Source organism: Penicillium atrosanguineum, assembly GCF_028827265.1.
Source record: "Penicillium atrosanguineum strain IBT 20685 chromosome Unknown utg000004l_segment0_segment0, whole genome shotgun sequence".
Lineage (NCBI taxonomy): Eukaryota > Fungi > Ascomycota > Eurotiomycetes > Eurotiales > Aspergillaceae > Penicillium > Penicillium atrosanguineum.
In genome coordinates, this window is record NW_026623136.1 from 1,599,630 (window position 1) to 1,620,217 (window position 20,588).

Below are 20,588 nucleotides of genomic sequence, written 5' to 3' on the forward strand. Positions count from 1 at the left end.
GTTGCGTCCAGCAAACATGTCATAGACTGACTGTAATTCATCCGGAGATTACATTTGAAGATCCTAGTAATAAACTAAAAGATCGGGTCGTAAGAGCCCCCGATGTTCAAGACGGTCCGTGACGGTCCGGGCGACCCGCCGGCTACGGATATAAAAGCCTTGACGGTGGGCGCTTACCCCTCTTACTGCCATCCTTTATAAGGCATTATTTCGAAATCGCCTAGGTTTGATCTTACATGACCGGCTCGCCTACCGAAGACATCACTTGTTAAGGGTTCAAAACGAACGCCTTGCAGCTTTATCAGCCCGATCTATACCTCCACGTGATCGGCTCAACCGGGACCCCGCCCGACAAAGGTGAACCCCGGGTCGGAGTCGGCGTCAATTCAGATAAAGTCTCAATTGACTGATAAGTCGTCAATTTGCTCCGAGGAACGCAATTAGAAATAGAAGCTTCCTCGTGCATTTGGTGGTCACCTCTCATTCCCCCGCAGTTTCCTCGAACGGCTAGCGGATTTCACTTGCTCGAAAGGAACTCGCAAATTCATGTTCGAGATGGCCTCAAAGACCTCCTCATACCTTATTATTGGCGCCGGTGTCTTTGGTGTCTCCACTGCATACACCCTCATTCAGAAATATCCCAATGCCTCGGTGACTCTAGTGGACCGAGACGCATACGACGCCGAGTCCCGCGTAGCCGCATCGTGGGATTGGAACAAGGTTGTTCGCGCCGACTACGACGACAAGGTCTACTGCAGATTAGCTCTTGAGGCTCAAGATATCTTCAAATCCGATCCTCTTTGGCAGCCTCATTTCCATCAGACCGGCGTCTACTGGACATGCCGCAGCGACTACGCCCAAAACGTGATCAACCACCACAAAGATCTCGGCCGCAATGACGATATCATTACGCTGCCTGTCGCCGAGGCCCGGAAGCTTTACGGTGGACTCTTCGACAGTGCTGATTATACCGGTGTTAAGGAGATTCTAATCAACAGGGCCAGTGGTTGGGCCGCTGCTGGAGATTCTCTTCGCGCCATCACGAAGAGATGTCTGGAATTGGGCGTCAAGTATGTGGTTGCTGACGTTGCTACTTTGGAATTCGATGGCCGTGGTTCTTGTACTGGTCTAAAAACGAAGTCTGGACAGATTCTATCAGCTACGCATACTATCGTCGCCACGGGTGCTTTTACGCCGACGTTGCTGGAGTGGAGCGCTGCGAAGAGCGGTAATCACGGTCTCCGAGCAGGAGAGCGAATTGTTGCCGCCGGTATTACGACAGGAATGGCGCAGCTCAAGAAGGAGCAGTATGCGAAGTTCAAGGATATGCCCGTTGGATTCCAGGGTTACACGCCCGAGGAGGGTAGGTTTATCTGACATGTTTGCTTGGATGTCGCTAACTGTCCACAGGCAAGCCCTTCATTGGTACCCTACCCCCTACCAAGGACGGCGAGCTCAAGTGGTGGGGTTCTAAGATTTTCACAAATACTCGCGAAGTGCTGCCTGGTCGTCATATCTCTTCTCCTCCGCCTACACATGACTATAACCAATGGAAAGTCCCTGGGCCTCTCAAGCAGGACATTGTCGAGGCACGAAACCTATGGTACGGTCCTCAGAGTGCGAATTGGGAGATGACGAAGCACCGAATTTGCTGGTGAGTACAGTACAGTGCCTTTCGGGAATACGATAAAAAAATACGATAAAAAAATCAATTGATCTAACAATCAACAGGGATGCATTCACCACAACCTCCGATTTTATCATTTCTCCTCACTCCGCTTCTAAGGGCCTCTACATCGCAACCTGTGGCTCCTTCCATGGCTACAAGTTCTTCCCCGTACTCGGCAAATACATCACACAAATGCTGGAGGGCGAGTTGGAGCCAGAACTTGTAGAGAAGTGGGCTTGGGATCGTCAGCGTCCTGATTCTTCCCAGAACGTGGAGTACCCTAACTCAGAGATGAAGCATCTTCTCCAGCCTGCGGCAAAGCTGTAGTCGGGGTTGGAGAGATTCTTGAGGCCGGATCTGGCATGTTTAGCGCAATCACGTAATGTAATTGATAGATCACGAATGCTTGAAGGTGTGAAGGAATTGATGCACATGTGTAATGAAATCACGATTTGATTATTGGACATGAATGGGGTCAGTCAGAATCCGAGTAATCTGGCGTAAAATCTAAAGCAATTCACACAAATGTATCAAGAGTATTCAGCCTTGGGCATGGCATGGAAAGCTCAAGAGTTCGCGCCTGGTGAACATCTAACTCTCTCATCTAAAGTGTATTAAAATTTCAGCCTTGAGCAGGAATTTCGAGCTTAAGCCATCAGGTCATCAGGTCAAAGTCTCACCCTAATCACCTTGTCATCTACTTCGTATAATTCCACCTGACGACCTGATAAACTATTCAGCCCCATGTATATCGATATTCTGCTTCAGGCACCAAGCTGGTATCACGACCTTTATTATGGTGGAGTTTTGTATGAACACATTGGTACCATTCGGCTCTTTGTTGAAGGTACTGTGTATGAGACCTTCAGCCTGGCAGAGAGATTAGCAAACCTGAGGTTTGACTATGATCGTTCGGTTTTTTCTAGGGAAGTTCGAGAAAAGTACTCCTGGGAATAAAAAAAAAAATGAAAGCTCTGAAAAAGAGATTGGATGCTGGTCTGCCTGTGCTCTGGCCGAATGATCCCGAGCTAGAAGAGACACTTTCATAAAGTGAGCATAAGGTCTGTTTGAGAAGAACTATTATGAGAAAGTACAGGTGAAAGGAGACGTCAAAAACAAATAACCATACTCCTACTTGGCTGGAACGATCACCTATAGTCATTTGCGAGGCGGACTTTCCTGGCAAGACAAATAGGTCTTCTACTTAACTGACAAGAACCGCATTCTGCATGCGTACAGGAACCTCTTACAAAGCCCATGAAAACAGTTCAGCCAAACGCACCCTTTTGAGCATGCTGATATAAATCGATCTTCCTAGAGGAAGAAGAAATAAAGAAATAAAGGAAGGGCTAACCCGAAGCACATCTGAGAATACATAGTCTAGAAGAGAAAGCCCAGATCCGGGATAAAAAGAAGATTCGTCAAGGTCAAGGTGGCACTGCTCGTGCCAGGACTCGAATATTATCCACAAAGCCCTTTACCAGTTCTTCGTACTGATTCGACGGGTCACCAGCCATAGCCAAGGTTCCTTGTCGACGGATTTCAGCGGCCGAGATTTCGATCTCGAGCTCGTGCTCGAATTCATTTTTCGTTGCAAGCTATGATGGTGGTCAGAGGACATTCGAGTTGCACACGGTCATTAAGGGTTAGACGGGGGAAAAGACTCACCTCGGCCCTGGCTACCTGCGTCAGATCGATCTGATAGGCTAAGTGTCTGTAACTCATGCGGTCTTTGTTTCGCTCGCCACGGCCACCCTTTGATGCGTCTACCATTGGGAGCTGGGTGTGGTCTCCTTCGTATTCCATTTCAAGATTGACAGATACGCGCCAGTCAACTGTTGTGCGGGGACTGTACACGTCGATGTCGGCGACTCGGCATTTGATAATTTTGGCGATCACTTCACCGGTTCGTTGGTCGGTTGTCACACGGACTTTGGGCTTGTGGCGAGGGTTAAGATTTTGACGAATCACCGGGGGAAGGTCGTTGGGATCGACTTCGTAGAAGGTATCACGTTCCTTTTTGTGTGCGTACGTGAGTGGGATACGTTTTGGGTCAGCGGCCGGCATGGAATGTCTGACGGTTTCGTTTAGAAAGTTGTTCATGGCGCGGTGTTGCTCCTATTATCCGTGGTTAGTTTGATCGCCATTGCACGTTCTAAAGGGGACAGTGGATCACTTACGACTGTCATGCTGCTCTCAAATGCTGTCCGAAATCCGGAATCGCGATTGATGACGCTCTCTGTGAGAACAGGCAAGCGCAGTCTTTCTCGACGATCCTGATCGATGACATGGCCTAGCTTCGCCTCTACTTCAATGATTGTTCCTTGTCCAGTGGCAGCTGAGCCTGCTCCTCCAACAGCTACGTCGTTTCTCATGACGACATGCTTGAAAAGGAAATCACAGAGAGATTTTGTAATCTCCTCGAAGGGAATGAGTCCGGTGATTGAAGGTTCCCACGGTCCCAATGATCCCACGGGGCGTGTAGAAGCCTGAGGTGCAAGCGCAGGCGCAGGCATCGGTGCCGGTGCCGGTGCCGCCTGCGGTGGAGGACCGTTCGCGCTGGGCGGAACAGAGCCTGGTGTCCGTACAGCATGCGAAGTCGCAGTGGTCACTGCGGACGCATTTGTGGAGGATCGCCTGCGAGCGGCCCAGGGCTCCTGGCTCGACTGGCGTAAATGTTTCGGAACAGGAGATTGTGGGTTGGGAATCACAGGGCATTTGCCTTTGGTACGGACCGACCGCTGAGCATAAATTGGGGGCTCATTGTATCGTCTCCTCTTCGCCTTTGGTAGCGGATTATCGATTGACGGTTGGTTCTCAAAACGAGGCATTGGGTCGTGGTCAACCTCCATCTTCACCGACTTCAGGGGGTGGGATCCACTTCTCGGCCCTGAGAAGCTATTCATCTGGGCATTAGCCATTGCGATTGGAGAGACACGTGTTTCCGCCCCTGGTCCCGATGGAAACGATGCCGTAGGACTCTCGTTCCATCTTCCATCTTCTGATGAGCGCATTGGAGCTCCGGCTGTTTCAGATGTACCCGCGATGCTGTTCTGCCTCGAAGCCTCCGGGCTTGCTGTTCCCATATGCTCTTGTTTGAGGCCGGCCGAGTGAGGTTGAGGAGTGGATTCGGACGGTCTAGAGCTGGGTGAGAAGTTCCGGGAAAGAGATGGAGATTGTGTGTTTGTTGAGTCTCGCATGGGCGTGTCTTGCATCGGTCGAGGGCTGGACAGAGGATTGCGCGGAGAATCGCGGCCGGAGGACAGCGGACGCACAGAGGGGGATTTGCGAGAGGAGAACGCGGCGGGGGGTCCCAGAGGAGTCTCCGGGGCAGGACGATGGGAAGGAGGAGAAAAGTGATGGGGTGGAGGCTGCGTGGCGGTGGGAGGGCTGTCTCGTGGACGGAACGTCTCCCCCGGGGCTTGCGGATTCGTCATGACCGATTGTAACGAGTGAGATCTCTGCTGTGCAAAGTACGAACCCTGTTCCGGATGATGAAGACCCGCACTGAGAGGCTGCGGTGTGTACGGTGAGGCCAAGGGGCCGGCGGGGTGTTGTGGATGCGAATTGTACGCCGACGCGCTGTATTGGTCACGCGCGCCAGGTCCATATGGAGTCATAACCTGAGGAGGGCTTTGACTCCGCTGAGATTGCGCTCCTGTATTCAATGGTGGAGGCGCGGGGGCGCCCTTGAACTGTTGGTACGGCGATTGGGGAGGAGCATAGGGCGAGGATCGTTCTGGGGAGCCATGCGGATGCTGCAACGGAGGCTGTGGAGGACGAGTGGCGAAGTCCGAGTAGTTCTGTTGCGCGCGCTGCTGCTGAGTGGGATCGATCGGAGAACTCGAGGTTTGTGTGGGCGGAGCAGGCTTGGAACCGCCGTCGTTGTTCATGATCGTGCGCAAATCCATCGCGACGGCAGAGGGTCACCACGACCACCAGCGCGATCAAGGCTTTATCGAGAGACACGCGCAGCTGGCGATCGCGACATCAATAGGGAATTGCACAAGTCGAGGGTTGATGACAGGAGGGACAAAGAGAAAGGGAGAAGTTCTAAACCCGGATCGCGCGAATCAGGGAGCTTGGGAGGATCATCGCCGTTTCGGGGAAAAGCATGGAAAGGCCACGATTTTCCAATTACGAAACAACCAAGGATAGTTTGGTGAAATCCCCTTGATTGCACTCGATTATGATTTTTGAATGTTGTTTCTGATCTACATGTGAAGTCTCTATGATAGCTAGGACCTCGGAGCTGTGTAGCATTTGCAGAGCTCTGTATACGGGGTTCAGGGTTCGGGCGATCCACGTTGAAACAAACATAGGTATATACATTCCGAGGAAATGGAGTTTTCTTGTTTGACAAAGATTACTTCGAATATGTCTGAGTCTGAGAAGACAATGGATTTACGTAGTGGATTATCAGTAGAAGGAGCAAAGAAAGGAAAGGCCAAGTGGAATTTCTCTATACGGTCATGTGATATGCTGAGTCATTCCTGTTGCCCTCACGGATAAAGGTTTGACGCTATCAGTAACTATACATCGAGTGTAAAGGTTCCTAGTTGTAACTTCATCAAGGCACCTGGAAAGACCTATCGAGAATTTTTGTTAGTCTAATATTCTCGAAATGATCGCTTCAAGCTCGTGTGTCGGAATTGACCCCGGCCCTCCGTTCCTAGGGTCAAAATTATCAGCCATCTTATGACGCGTGTTGAAGTATAGAAATAGAACAAACTTCCCATTCACAATTTTGTTGCATGATTCCAGCTATATTCACAGTCAATTAACATTTGAAGCATATTGCAAAGTAGAAAAAGGCTCTCGAGAGATTACTGTGTTAACATCGAGAATGTTACTGTTGGGGCCTAGCTGCAATTCAACTGAACACGGCCCATGTTTGCGCCCGCACGCAATCGGCAGGAGATCTCCACTCATCTCTCCCCGTTTCAATGATCAATCTCCAGGGCACCCTCGGCCATCTTCTCACTTGTGATTTCAACTTTGAATCTTCCTCATATTGTAGGATTCTGCCGAATCGCCACGTCCCAAGGCCCCAAATTGCGGAGCCACGCCCATTCCCGTTTCCGCTGACGTGTTTCGCCGTGGAAACTGCCGCGTACTGTCTCCTGACGACCGCACATCTTCAACCCTCCGCTTTGCACTCTTGAGAACCTCGCTGGCGAGCACCTGATCCGATTCCCCCTGGTTACCCACGTTCCTTGCGGCCAGACTCGATGACTCTTTCACCATAATACCCTCTGTCGCATTGCCATGAACTCGAAACCACGCAAAAATGCCACCTTTTGCCGACGCCCGCGCCTCAACGACGGCCGCCGACATTCCCCTTACAGATCTCGAGCGCGGATCTAGCTCGAGTCGCAACGAAATTGCCCGCTGGAACGGCTTTTCCCAATTCCATCCATCCAACATCCTCGCGAATCCTAATGGACTGGCACCAAAAGTATCGCAGGAAGACTGGGTGGCCTACACAGAAGATACATGGCACCGGATGACGGTCGCATTGACACCGAGCTTTCTACAACACTATTTCGGGGGTGAAACGCCCGATGATACGAAGCTGCACGCCATCGCTGCACTTGACGGTCTTCGCGGCTGGGCCTGCCTACTCGTCTTCAACTTCCACTTCCTCTTTACGTACACATGGAAAGTCTCAATTGGATGGGGTTTCAATGGTGAAAATTTTGGCATTCATCAGCTGCCATTTGTGCATCTCTTGATCTCCGGCCATATCATGGTGGCCATTTTCTTCGTGATCTCCGGCTATGTACTCTCGTACAAACCACTCAAGACAATCCGGTCCCAGTCTTTTGAGCAGACCTTTACCGTTTTGGCTTCCTCAACTTTCCGCCGTGGCCTGCGTCTATACGTGCCTGCGCTGATTGGACTCTTGTGTGTCTTCGTGGCCGTCCGCCTCGGTCTTTACAACTACTCGCACAGCGTCATCAAGGAGGGTCTCACCATTCGCGGCACCAATGAACAACACCCGCCAGTGTACAAGTCATTCACAAAACAGTCCTGGGACTTCTACTATACAGTCGCACATTTACTGAACCCATTCGACTGGAATCTCTACTACAATAATTACAACCCGCATCTCTGGACCATCCCAGTCGAATTCCGCTCCTCAATTGTCCTATTTCTTACCATCATTGCCACATCCCGTGTCCGCGCAGCTGTTCGCATATCCCTCGTCGGGTCCCTCATCTGGTGCTGCATGCGCTACGGCCGCTGGGACGTGGTCCTCTTCCTAATCGGCATGATTATGGCTGAGATGGACATTATCAACGGGACCTGGGAGCGTCCAGCAGGCTCCAACATAATTGACGAGAAAACCAACATCCGCCTTGGCCCAAACGGTAGAGTCCTAACTACCGTCTCGCGCCGCAAACTATGGATATTCGTCTTCATAATCGGCCTATATATTGGCTCAACCCCAAATCTGGGATTCAAATGGACCCCTGGCTTTAGGTGGCTATGGTGCTTGACACCCCACACATACGGCGAACTTCAACGATTCCCACAATCCGTTGGCGCAGCCCTCGTCGTCTTCAGCATCAACCACTCACCCGACATCCAGAAACTATTCACCAACCCGCTCTCCCAATACCTAGGCAAGATTTCTTTTGCATTTTACATCGTCCACGGACCCATTCTTCACTCATTGGGCTACTCTCTCATGCCGAACATCTGGGCTATCACGGGCAAGGAAACGAACTTCCAATACTGCTTTGGATTCTTAATTGGTTGGATGATTTGTCTGCCTATTGCCATTTGGGCAGGTGATGTCTATTGGCGAGCTGTGGACATTCCCAGTGTTAAATTCGCGCGATGGGCTGAGAATTGCGTTCTTGTGAAGAATGCTCCGGTGGCTCCTACGCCAAGTTTGAGCACTCCAAGGGCGACGCCTAAGTTGCCATAGATATGGATGTTCTACCTGTTTTGTATAGATATAAGCGTCTTTTTCCCCCGAATTCAACAATAATTATCACTACACAGCTGAAGCTTCAACCTTTATAACCTGTGGCACCGATAGACTGCAGGACTTGCATAGTTGGTTTGTCTATCTTACATCTACAGATGCATAATAGTCACAAGAATTTACGCCGATCATGTCCTGAATACGACATTAATCTCACTGGATTACAATCAGTGCATCCGACCTATCTCAAGTCTGTTTGATGGGTTCTTCCAACTGTATGGCGATGCAGAAAGCTGTGAGCTTATTTCCCACCCGTTGTAGGCAGGCTGGCGGTATTCATCACAGCATCCGCCGAGAGAAAGGTCCTCCCAGAGACTCTGTACCGGCTTTACATAAAAAAGCAGTAGAGTCGAAGTTGTCGGCAACAAAGTACAGTGGAAGGCGCCGGCAACCAATGTTTCTGATGTATCATTCATTCATTCATTCACTCATACCAAAATCAAGTTAGATGACGATGAAACCCATTCATCGCAAAAGAGTCAGAGCCCACCCACATCGCAGCTAAGCATCGGGCATCGCTTGGTCTAACTAGATACATGAGGAGTACAGACAGGGTAAAATGCATCCGAAGAGCAAAGAAGGGGGTGTGATAGAGATCGAAGAAAATAAAACCATCTAATGCAGGCAGATCGCACAGAAAATGATAAGGCAGCATAAAGATAAAAGAGAACGTCAATCACGCTGTTGGACCTTTTTCCGTTCTTTCCGTATTTCAATATTCCTCCTTTTATAGCGACACGCCCCAGATGCCTCGTCCGCCGCAGACGCCGAGCCATTCTCGGGGTGATCCGTCGTGGCCAGGTCCGCCCTGCGGGGACCAGCTGATGTTGGATACTTCGTAGTCGCATTGCCAGGCGGCAGCGGGGCCGCGTTCAGTTGGGGCTGGAGCCTGCGCGCCTGGGACCGGAGCGGGAGCGGGGACGGGGACGGCGTTGTTCTGGTTGATCAAGTCCCAGACCAGGACGAGGCTATCATCTCCACCAGATGCGAGGACGCCGCGTCGGCTTGGTGACCATTCCACGCAGTTTAATGCGGCGGAGTGGCCCTTCAGCTCGAGTAGAGCTTGTCCTGGTTGACGCACATCGAGAACCCGCACAACGTTGGATTCAGATGAGAATGTTGACAGAAGATGGGCATCGTGTGGAGATGCTAAAGTGCTTGTTAGCGTGGTGAAAGCGATAAGGAGAAGCAGCACATCATACCAGCAATTCGCAACAAAGGAGGAGGGTACATCCCCGTCTGCGATGGGCCAGATGGACTGGCGTTACCGGGACTCGTAACAGCTGAATGGAGTTAGTCATCGAAATATGCAGTGCTCGGTATTTTCAGAGTTACTTACGTCGTTCGACCTTGTCGTTCGGCTCGTAGATAATGGTGCTATGTTCCAGACTCCGCAGGTCGAACATGCGCACACTGCCATCAGCACCACAGCTGACGAAAACATCGACACTATTAGCACAGAATCTGACATCATACACCTCTTTGTCATGAGCGATGAGCTGTGTTTTAGCTGTCAATGTAGGAATATCCCAGATCGTGCAGGTTGTGTCAATGCTAGAGGTGATGATGAGACTTGGAGAGATCGTGTTCCAGTCAAGGGAAGTAATCGGGGCGGTATGTTCGGGAGATTTCGAGTTAGAAAGCAAGGCCAACGGAGACAGCTTGGAAGTAGGAGTCTCTCGCTGGTTTGCAGTCCGTGTGATCGAGTTTGAGCTCTGCAGCGGCTGGGAACTGGGAAGAGACCAAAGGCGGAGGTGATCACCCGATGTGGCGAGGAGATCAGTGGATTGTTTTTGGGACGACGGAGGTTCCCAAAGAATGCGCGTGACAGGATATGAGTGCGTCGCCTCTGCAGTCTTCACGTATTCCAGCTTGATTTCTCCTGCTGCGGCGTCCAGTGTATCTGGGTCTGGTTGGGTCCAGCGTGTGTCAATGATTTGAATCTGGACAGCGGGTTAGCATTAGCAGAATATGTTGGAGGTTGCAGTCCTGACAAAGTTATGGTTGTCCTCTAGATAGCTTCCCAAAGCTAGCTTTCCTCCGAACGAGTTAGAGCCCCCTGTGATTGGCCATTTGCACCAGTCCACCGCGTATATAGGCCATGGAGCAATGTAACTGCTGTTGGAGGGTATCTGGGTTTCGCCATTGTAAGGCAGGAGGCCCCCGCCGCCGCCGCCGCCACTCCCAGGACTCAGGAGCGCATCTCCGAGACCGAGGTGATCGCCGGAAGGACGAATGTCTGAGAGTCCCAAGGGCGAGTACTTCGAGCCTTGCGGTGTGTGGGGCGGGTATCCAGCACCGGGGGAAGAGGGATATCTGGGGGCTTCCGCCGCACCTTGTTGCTTGTACATGGTCTGATCAAATCCGGCGGGGCTGGATCGCGAATGTGCGTGAGAGTTGACCATGCTCGCACGATGACTGGACTGTGGTGTCGTCTGCGGTAAGGAGGGAATGACGGACGAGGCTGTATTGACCGAGACGGCGGGTGGACGATGTTGACCACCTGGGGTCAAAGCACCTGGAAGTGTACCACTGCTGTTTCCACTGGGGCTACCATATTGCAAAGCCTGGGCGCTGGGGTGGACGTTGATGGAGGGGGCTTGGGTTGCACCGGCCTCTGGGGTCGTAGGGTATTCGTTAGACGAGGGTTGGCGCGACAGATTCGGATTGATCAGGCCAGTGGAAGGCATATGTAGCTCTTCTGGTTGGCGACCAAACACGGTGGACCGTCGAGGCGAATCGAACGAGGCGGGATTCGACATGGTGCGGAGGGTTCCACGGCGGCTGTCAAGGGGAAAGGAATCGAGATTGAGATCTCTGTGAGCTCCACTCCCCCGAGAAAGGAATAAGGTGTGTGGGAGAGGGACACCGAATTGAGGTGCAGCGAGCTTTAAGAGAGCTCAGAAGGAAGCAACGCAGGGTCACAACACCACGTCGCCGTCGCAGCTCGTCTGGGGCTGGGGGGTCCCGCGCTGAGTCAGCAATACCCCGGCTCTCAGCCACTTTCCTAAGGTTGACCTTCCGGTTCTACTTGATATCATTCCATCTCTACTCTTTCTGGTTGTGTCTTTCTGTACTCTTCGCTATGTCCTCTAAGAATGTTCACCCGTCTTCGGCGTTGCTACTGCTTCCCCCACCTCCATCCTTCGACTTTGGCCCCGTTAAAGATGTATTCCAGACCTCGGTCTCGGATGTTTTGGTCAAGCTCTCCGAGGCACTACATGGATCTAATGGGATTGCCTCGATCGATATTGCTCTGGCAGTTCCTGGTCTACTTGCTCCAGCTAGCAAGCCCCGGGCAAGAATCTTCAAGCAACTACAACATTATCTCACCAGCATCTACACTCTGGTGGGGGCAGCCGCGGCAGCTTTGGATATTGAGCTAGACTCTCCTGGTGGCATAGATGCTCGCGTGGTTTTTGTGGACTCCTCTTCCTCTGCAATTCGCTCACACTTTGGTCCAACTCTTGATCTACAGTCACTCGCAGCCTCGGATCGCGAATGGGATCACGTGTTCTATCCAAGCAATGAAGCTGGTAAGACGTTAGCCGACGCCTTTGTTAGCTATAGAAACCATCAAGCATCAAAATTGCGAGCCGTGTCCGTCAACACTAAATGGGCTGTTCCGAATCCTCTTTTGAGTCCCGCGCAGGAGGAGCGACTGTCACAGGTAAGAGATGTTCCCAATCGGTACTTCCATCACGCGAGTCTTAACATATTTAAAAGAATGACTCAACCTCTAAGAACCAGCTGTTATCAACTCCCCATTATTCAGTAGCCGTCGGCGGCACCTTTGATCACCTTCATGTGGGCCACAAGCTACTCCTGACCGCCACGGCACTGGTCTTGGAGCCACTCGAAGAGGCAGACCAACGCCGAGAAAGGATTCTCACCGCAGGTATCACTGGAGATGCACTCCTTGTGAACAAAAAGTATGCGGAATTTCTCGAGAGTTGGGAGGAACGCTATCAAAGCACGGCCTCTTTCCTTTCTTCCATTATGGATTTCAGCGGAGGAAGCACCCCACAGCTCGAACGCACCTGGGGATCCGGCCCCAACGAGAAGACTGTCAAGATGAGAGTGCGAGCCAACTTGATTTTCAATTTTGTGGAGATTGTCGATCCCTTTGGGCCTACAATCACCATGGAAGACATTAGCGCCCTTGTGGTCTCCGAAGAGACGCACTCTGGCGGCGAGGCCGTCAACAATAAGAGAAAGGAAAAGGGCTGGAACGTGCTAGGAGCATTTGAGGTGGATGTACTTCAGGCTGGAGCCACGGAGGCCAATATCGACTCCAAAATCAGTAGCACGGACATCCGACGCCGGCGGATGAACCTAGCGAAAGTATGAGAGGCTATAGATGACGGATCTAGCATAAGCATAAGCCACTAGGGCGAGAGAAAAGATGTCATGACAACCAACCGATATACCCAAATCCCCAACCCACGACTCCCCAAGGGCTAGAAATCGGCCAATTTCCTCCAATCAACGGGTACTCCACACGCGACCTCGTCACTCTGCAGATGTGACAACGAAGCGGGGGCCTGCATTGGCCTTACCTCCCTCATCTCCACTCATCGCCATGACTCGCACCTCTGCTCAAACAGTTATTCGCGTTCGCGCTGGCTGGCCGCAGCCTTCTTCAATCATGTGATTCCCCGGGAGTCCTTCGTCACCAATGAATCCCGCCTGATCGCGATGCAAAGCCTGAGCCTGTCAGCGCCGGTGTCGCGCTAAGCCAGGGTCCTGATGATCGTCCCGGTTTGTTAGGGCGAGAACTCTCGCCATGCGGCCCATGGTGAGACAGCCGTCTTGACCAGTCCATTCTACCCTATGCCCTGCAGAACTGCGCTGCTGCCTTTATAACGCCCTTGTGCCCCCGGAGATTCGGTCTGACTCCTTTTATCTTTGGGCTCCCTCTTGTTCCTTGTCTTCGTTATTCCATGTTGGCGCTACTCGCCCACGCCGCCTTGTTTGCGGCTGCTGAATGCGCAGATCATGGACCTGTCACGTCATATCCAGGACCTCGCGGACGAGTTGCTGAGCGAGATTCTATCTCTTGTGCTGGAGCCGAGCTCGAGTACCCCGAACGGTCACTCCCACGGAAATGGGCACGGCCACGGCCACGGCCACAATGACATTGATAAGCATTCCATTAAGCGTGGAGAGGCATCCGATCTCGATCGCTGGAGACTAGTCTGCAAAAGATTTATGCGCATCGGAACCCCGAGGAAGTTCTCACGCTTCGTGATTCGTTTCTCGCGGGATGGTTTTCGTCGACTGGACGAACTGCTCAAAATGCAGCTAGCCTGCTACGTGAGAACGGTGGCATATCTTGTGCGACCCTTCTATACCGGTAGCGGTACACCTCCACGTCACCAGACATCCAAGCGCATCGGCTAATATCTCCAGGATGGACACCTATTCTTCAAACACTCCACACCTCAAACGCAGCACTGGCCGAAATCCACGCCCGCCGGCTACGTGAACAGACAAACCTGCTAGAATCAGGCCATGACCTGACCCAACTCCGCCGCGCAATCGCCGCCTTCTCGGCCCTCCAAGAAATAAAACTCCTCCGTCTCCAAGACTCCGCAGATGAACAAATCATCGACTTCATCCACACTTCAAACACAACCACCAGAGCAACACACTTCAATTGGGAACTCGCCTGTTCGCGCGCAGTAACAAGCCTTGGCATCGCCCTCCTCGACTCCCAATGCACAGCCATCCGCTTCATAGGCCCTCAAATCAGCCCGGAAGCAACCCTCCAGCTCCTCAACGCCCCGTCAACCACATTAGCCGCCATGGGCAGCCGTCTCACAAGTCTAGACATAACCTTCCACTCCAGCACGGACATCTCATCCACCATGTCCGATCTATCTGATGTATTCGGTCGCTTCTTCGCAGAAGCCAAGAACCTCGTTTCCATCCATATCGGCTTCCCGCCGAAATCACCCCTCGATTTAGATCTTGAAGCTATCTTCCATGAGACTCGGTGGAAGACGCTTCGGACACTTAGTCTGCAAGGTTGGAGATTGGCCGATCATGAGATTATTTCTCTAGCGCGAAGACATAGACGGATGTTGAGGGAAATAAGGTTTTGTGCGGTTTACCTTAGACCTGGCGGGCGGTGGGGGGATATACTAGCTGTACTGAGAGAGGACATGGAGAGCTTGGAGAGAGCTGAATTGAGAGAGATTGATTATGCGGAGAACTTTGATCTGCTGGCATCGGGTAGTGGAGTGGAGGTATTTGATGTACCGGTTGATGCGCAGCTGGGTACGATTCTGTCGTCTTCGCTTTCTGTGGCGGCAGGTACGCCACCGCTGGAGATGAGGCATGCGCTTGGGGCTGAGCCTCCGGGTGCCTTTAGAGGCAGGGTATCTGTGCCATTGCGGCCTGAGAATTTGGAGAAATTACGCGCGTTGACGGTTCAAGATCTGGACGATGATGGTGTCCGGGTTCAGAGGGAACAGGTAGGTCTTTGGGAGGCGTGGGTTCATTCAGGGCTCAGCAGAGTCTCGAATGGCCAGTCATATTTGCATTCGCGAGAGAATTGATTTTTGAGATCCGAGAGAGTTTCGTTCCACGCTTGGAGTTGGCGGCTATTTCTATATTTAGCCCCTGCGTTTAGCTTTACACAGCAGCTGGATTCTACGATATGAATGCGAGAGAGAGATGAGATCATGGCCCGGCACAATTTCCATTATGGATCCAGTAAAACACATAGCCATGTTCTCATGGCAGTAAGGATTGTAACGGGCTGATGCAAACGAATGCCCGAAATAGTCAAGGCTTGGGTATTGAGCAAGCAAAGCAAAGAAACACTACAACACGCCTATGTGTAGCAACTAGACCAGTCACCTCCATCCTTCGCAAAGCTCAACCCATTGATCCAATCCTTTCGGCGGCATCGGCCGTACTTGTCGACGTTGCAGCCGTGCAGCGGGACGACGCGGTCGTTGACGAGGACCCGCACGAAAGGATCGGAGTCCGTGTCTTTGGAACACTGCATCATCTCGATGTAGGCGCGAGCAGCGAAGGGAACGGTCTTTGAGGCGGAGTATCCGTCTGCGGCAGATTCAGATTGGATATGCTTGGTTGAGAGGGTTGCGGTGCCGTTGTACAGGCCCATTGCGAAGAAGATTGGGATGAGGCCATTGTCGTGGGTGAAATCCGCGTAGAGGGTTCTGTTCACTGGGAAGGTTGTTGGGTTGGAGTCGAGAGTGTGGTTTGTGGTGGTGTCATCGTGGACAGGGGTGTGTGTCATTCTTGCGATGAGCTCGTTGACGAAACCCACACCTTGGGTTGGACCGAGGGGGTTACCTGCGCCGTAGCCGTAGTACTTGTCAAGGGACTGGAGGTAGTTGTAGTGGTTCCATTCGCGCAGGGTGAACATCTCGCAGAAGGGAGAGATGACGCTTCCATCATCCGACATCCCGATGGTGTCGAAGGAGCACATGTCCATCAGGTAGGTGACATCGTCGTTGGAGAGAGTCACACCTGGCATATCGTTTTCGAGGCGATGGGCAATCGGAGGCACGAATCTGGCCTCATAGCTGGCATCGACATCATCGCCGAGAGTGCTAGCCTCGAAGACTGTACAGGTGTTGTGGTTCAAGGTATTATTAGAGCCCGCGTCTTCGGAGATGACCACGTTGATCGTCGGAGGGCTTTGGTCACGGTCCGCCTTTCGGTCGGTGTTCTTGGTTTGCTGGAAGCCCTGGATAAACTTCTTGCCTGATTCGACCACGCGCGAGGACCCTGAGGATCGGACGAATGGGATAGTATCCCGGGTCAAAGATTCATAACGGTTGTAGAACTTGATGCCCGAATCAACCATCTGACGCTCGCCGAAAGTGGTCAGATCATCGCTGCCCAGGGTGTAGTTGTATGTCTTCAAGAAAGCAGTGGTGTCCTTGAAGTCCGTCGCATTGGCTTGAATATCCGCGATCAACTCGGAGTATTTTTTGCTCTTGGACGCAGTGGGGTACCGCGCACCGTGACGGGACAGAACTTGAACAAAGGTGACTTCGCAGCCGGTGGGCACATCACCGGAGACACCTCCCTCGACCGAGAAATAAGGCGAATAGGCGCCCCAGCGCTGGGAAATATCGGCGAAACACTCGTAACCACTGCTGACAGTGTCGCACATCTTTGGTTGGCGGGGGACCTTTCTCGAGCTAGAAACAGCCAGATTCCTATCAGGATGGTTTTCCTTGGTAGGAGAAGTAGAACGACAGGTTCCATACCCAAATACCAGGTACACGGTTGCAAAGGCAACACCGCCCATCAAGGCCACCATGCAGAGCACTGTCCACCGCTTGTGCAAGGACTTGGGCCTCATTTGCTGTTCATCGTTGCGAATGCCGAGCAGAGCTTCTTCTTCCTCTTCAACTGGAGCTCGACCGCATGGTCGACCGTGTCCCGCCATAGTAGATATCGCTCACCCGTTACGGATTGATCGATGAACCCAGGTCCAGGTGGAAAGAACTGGAACAGAGCGCATCGTGGAACATTAAAAAGGAGAGCACAGCGTAGAATGGCACGACACCTGCACTGCACCGCATTCCTTGCGAGGTTGAGCTCGTGAGAGATTCACGCTGTCTAATTGGTCCGTGCCCCTGCCCTACAACACGTGCGCGCATCAACGGTCGGTACTTGCCGGTACTTGCTTAGGCGACCAGTCAGTGCCGGATCGAATGTACTGATAGGTATCTAGATTCACCTTCTTTTGACACCCCCCGTGCCGCATGCATACCTAAAGTAGATAGGGAAGAGTGTTTTTCCATGCCATCGTTTCACAAGCTGCATGTACTTCCCCACTATCTATTTCGAAACCCTTTCCAAACATTTGGAACCATAATTCAATCTAAAGACCCTAGTCCCTAAAAATCCACTATTCTGCATATACTCTAAGCGGCGTCTCAAGTAAACCTCAACCCTCACGTCATCCACAGCTCTCCAAATAACCATTCTAGGGATACCTCGGCATTACAGATCAAGGGCCCACCCGGAACGAAGTATCCACTCTCAAATCGAGCTGTCATCTCGGGTCGATCCCGCCAACGCAGCAAGGGGCATCCCAATTGCCCTACTAAGGCTGTGATCTCCAGGGTATCAACGGAACATGCACGCAATTCCCAACATTTACAGCTCTATTCATAGCTGGCCTGGATCCGGGACCGCCGGGCGGCGCTTCCGATGTATATGCGCATTAGTGGTTCCACGTAGACGCTATAGACCCAGAAGCTATAGAGCACAGCGGGCAATGTATCCACGCCAATGCAGGCGGAACTGCAATTTTGGTGGTGGCGAGTGGAGGTGTTGAGTGAGGCTTGGATTACAATGTTGGGTTGTCATGGAGGTAGGGCGATGTCCACGACAGGGTAGGGCTAATTGGTGCTCTTCGATCGGTCTAAGCGCCATTTAATGCAGGCATGTGTGCAGATTTAGAATACGAAAAATTGACAGGTTGAGTCCTGGGCAGTCATATCGAGTCGGATCTATACTCCAAATCGCATTATCACAAGGACCAAAGAAAGTAGGTTAAAAACATAATTGAAATCTTTTTCAACTCAAAGCCAATGAGGTATCACCGTAAGGAAACCAGACACCAGGGTAACCAATAGATTCGGATTCGGATTCGGATTCGAATAGGGGAATGTGGGGGCGGGGGGACTTTTTGGGGAAGGGGTTATGAAGAACACATATCAATATGCATATACTAATACACCCGACAGGGAAATGCGTTTGTCGTAGGTAGGTAGGAAGGACGAAGGGTAAAATATGGGGGTTGCAGTCAAACCAGTGACTGTACATGATGGGGACGGGGATTAAAGACATAGGAAATGTGAGAGAAATATGAAATGAAGCAGATGCTTTTGTTCCAGTCGAAAGCACGGCCTATTGCCGTGTCCATGTTCCTTGGAATGGAGGGAAAGGTCCTCCAGCTACCGGTGGTGGTCCTGGAGGGAGTGCTCTCCCGGATGTGGGAGCGGGCGAGTAAGATGCCGGACTTGCAGGCCAATTTTCCTGTCTCGCTGAGTCCAGTACCCTGCCTGATGCAGTCGCGGTTTGTGCTGTTGCCGATCGCGGCACATCTCCAGCCCAGGTCGAAGTCGAAGTCAAAGTCGAGTCTGATGGGGGAAGCAGAGAAGACTGAGGATGAGGCGAGGAAGGCCGGGGAGGCAGCTGACTCAATGACATTGATCGTCCGAGCTGTTCGCGGTAAAAGTCCCGCTCGGAACGGTAATGGTCTCTCTGTTGGGCGAGAGATCGGATTTCTTGACTCTGACGACGGACTGTCTCGACATGGCGCTGGATTTCGTCCTGCTGGGCACCAAGTCGTTGCTCAAGTTGCACTTCGTTACGCTTGCGGTTTCGAAATCGTCGACTAGCGTCGCTGTTTGCTTTGCGCTTCTCTGCTTGACTGGATGATCCAGACTTCAAGTCCAGTACACATGGTATTAAGCTACCGCCGACAGGTGTGACGCTTCTGGTTGATTCTTCCTTTATGCGACAGGTCTCTGCTGTTGCTGGAGTTCCGCGAGCCATGGAATCTATTGCTTTGTAGGGCGGCGGTACTGAGTACGGCGGCACCGTTGGCGGGAGAGAGACATGAGTCACTGCGGGAGATGCGTGTGTGAAGTGACTGAAGCTTGAATGAGGTGTTGTAGGGCTCGTCTCCTGCGAATTCGGGTTCGTTAGAAGGCCTAGGCCTGTGCTGGTTTTTCGGGAGTGAAGACTGGGTGTCGAGTTTAGTGACGTCGCCGTTGAGGGTTGAACAGGCGGTAATGAAGTGATAGGCCGAAGTGCCGATTCCAATGGTAGAGATGAGCTGGATGGAGGTTGACGAAGTCCCAGAGGAGGTTCCTGGGGAACGACAGTCGAGTGTGCTACACTCGACTGTCCCGAGGTCCTACCACTACCAACAAACCGTGCAGATGGCGAGCCCGGCCCTTTCAAAGACCGTGGATGAGCCCTTGGAGATAATTGCTGCTGCGCTAGATGATGCACTATCCGCGGCGCAGGTGAAGACCCCTGCCGTGGCCGGGACGATGCCGAGGGTCCAGGCAAACTCAAAGGCTCGCGGCTGGTACTGACTGCATCGATAGCGGCTGCCTGACCTGGTGGATTCAAAATCGCATGAACCCCGATGGACCGTGCGGACGAGACATCCAACGGTGGCTCTACAGGACCATAAGGGTGCCAGGATTGTGGTCTAGCGCGTAATGGCGGCCGACGCGAAGGCTGACGGTTGTCTGCAGGCGCACGCTCAGTATCAATCGCGTTGGGACCATCGGTCGTCGCATCGTCGGGCAATGGACCTGTGCGCCGAAGCTCCTGCGACATCGACGGGACTCCTGGGGTAGACTGGGGATTAGGGCATGACCATACCCTCCCTCTCTCTGTGTCAACGGGAGTCTCACGAGAGGTGAGAGAGGGGAAGGGACCCGGATAGCGAGAATTTTCTGGATACTGCGACAGCTTAGGCAGATGCAACGGCCTTGGATGAGGCGCGGTCAACACGCTAAGGCCCAGGGTAGCCACGATGAAGGGTGTAGAAGGAGAATTGAGAGGGCAGAAGCGAGTATATTCTGCCTTTTAGAAAAATAGAGAAATGGAAGATTTGGAGAGATTGAAAGAGTGCGGAGATTCAGATCTGTTGATCAATTCCACTTCTTTTGAGTTCCGTTTCTTTGTAAGATCAACCATGTGCATGCAAGACGGAAGCGATCCGAGGCCCCATCAAGGCGAGGTCAAGGCTAAGCTTATGGAGCTAAAGGGGTGGGAAAGAAAAAAGGTTTAAGAGGAGAGGGAAAGGATTAGTTAAAGTGAGCCGTTGAGATCCAGCGGTGAGTGAGAGGGGGGGGGAGGGAAAAGGGCCCATGATCCATCACCTCCGGGTTCCTAAGA

General features: G+C 52.2%; 8 protein-coding genes across 8 annotated transcripts; 4 read left to right on the forward strand and 4 right to left on the reverse strand.

Annotated features, from left to right (window-relative positions):
* Positions 1-555: 555 nt before the first annotated feature.
* N7443_005925 (NAD(P)/FAD-dependent oxidoreductase) lies at positions 556-1,996 on the forward strand (the record flags this gene model as incomplete). The annotated part of the gene is made up of 3 exons (XM_056885981.1): positions 556-1,363; positions 1,411-1,654; positions 1,732-1,996. 3 exons carry the CDS (start codon positions 556-558, stop codon positions 1,994-1,996), a joined length of 1,317 nt encoding a protein of 438 aa, XP_056741429.1.
* A 1,100-nt stretch (positions 1,997-3,096) lies between these two features.
* On the reverse strand, positions 3,097-5,580 carry triA (uncharacterized protein; the record flags this gene model as incomplete). Its single annotated transcript, XM_056885982.1, has 3 exons — positions 3,097-3,267; positions 3,338-3,787; positions 3,850-5,580. 3 exons carry the CDS (start codon positions 5,578-5,580, stop codon positions 3,097-3,099), a joined length of 2,352 nt encoding a protein of 783 aa, XP_056741430.1.
* Positions 5,581-6,959: 1,379 nt separating this feature from the next.
* N7443_005927 (acyltransferase family protein) lies at positions 6,960-8,606 on the forward strand (the record flags this gene model as incomplete). Its single annotated transcript, XM_056885983.1, has 1 exon — positions 6,960-8,606. The coding sequence occupies one exon, from the start codon at positions 6,960-6,962 to the stop codon at positions 8,604-8,606; it is 1,647 nt and encodes a 548-aa protein (XP_056741431.1).
* Positions 8,607-9,393: 787 nt separating this feature from the next.
* N7443_005928 (uncharacterized protein) lies at positions 9,394-11,428 on the reverse strand (the record flags this gene model as incomplete). The annotated part of the gene is made up of 4 exons (XM_056885984.1): positions 9,394-9,815; positions 9,869-9,949; positions 10,006-10,609; positions 10,661-11,428. The coding sequence occupies 4 exons, from the start codon at positions 11,426-11,428 to the stop codon at positions 9,394-9,396; spliced, it is 1,875 nt and encodes a 624-aa protein (XP_056741432.1).
* Positions 11,429-11,751: 323 nt separating this feature from the next.
* N7443_005929 (putative pantetheine-phosphate adenylyltransferase) lies at positions 11,752-13,016 on the forward strand (the record flags this gene model as incomplete). Its single annotated transcript, XM_056885985.1, has 2 exons — positions 11,752-12,336; positions 12,393-13,016. 2 exons carry the CDS (start codon positions 11,752-11,754, stop codon positions 13,014-13,016), a joined length of 1,209 nt encoding a protein of 402 aa, XP_056741433.1.
* A 645-nt stretch (positions 13,017-13,661) lies between these two features.
* Positions 13,662-15,229, forward strand: N7443_005930 (F-box domain protein; the record flags this gene model as incomplete). The annotated part of the gene is made up of 2 exons (XM_056885986.1): positions 13,662-14,028; positions 14,079-15,229. Coding segments are annotated over 2 exons (1,518 nt in total), but the record flags the coding sequence as incomplete, so codon positions are not given.
* A 278-nt stretch (positions 15,230-15,507) lies between these two features.
* On the reverse strand, positions 15,508-17,103 carry N7443_005931 (histidine phosphatase family protein; the record flags this gene model as incomplete). Its single annotated transcript, XM_056885987.1, has 1 exon — positions 15,508-17,103. One exon carries the CDS (start codon positions 17,101-17,103, stop codon positions 15,508-15,510), a length of 1,596 nt encoding a protein of 531 aa, XP_056741435.1.
* Positions 17,104-18,575: 1,472 nt separating this feature from the next.
* N7443_005932 (uncharacterized protein) lies at positions 18,576-20,024 on the reverse strand (the record flags this gene model as incomplete). Its single annotated transcript, XM_056885988.1, has 1 exon — positions 18,576-20,024. The coding sequence occupies one exon, from the start codon at positions 20,022-20,024 to the stop codon at positions 18,576-18,578; it is 1,449 nt and encodes a 482-aa protein (XP_056741436.1).
* Positions 20,025-20,588: the final 564 nt, after the last annotated feature.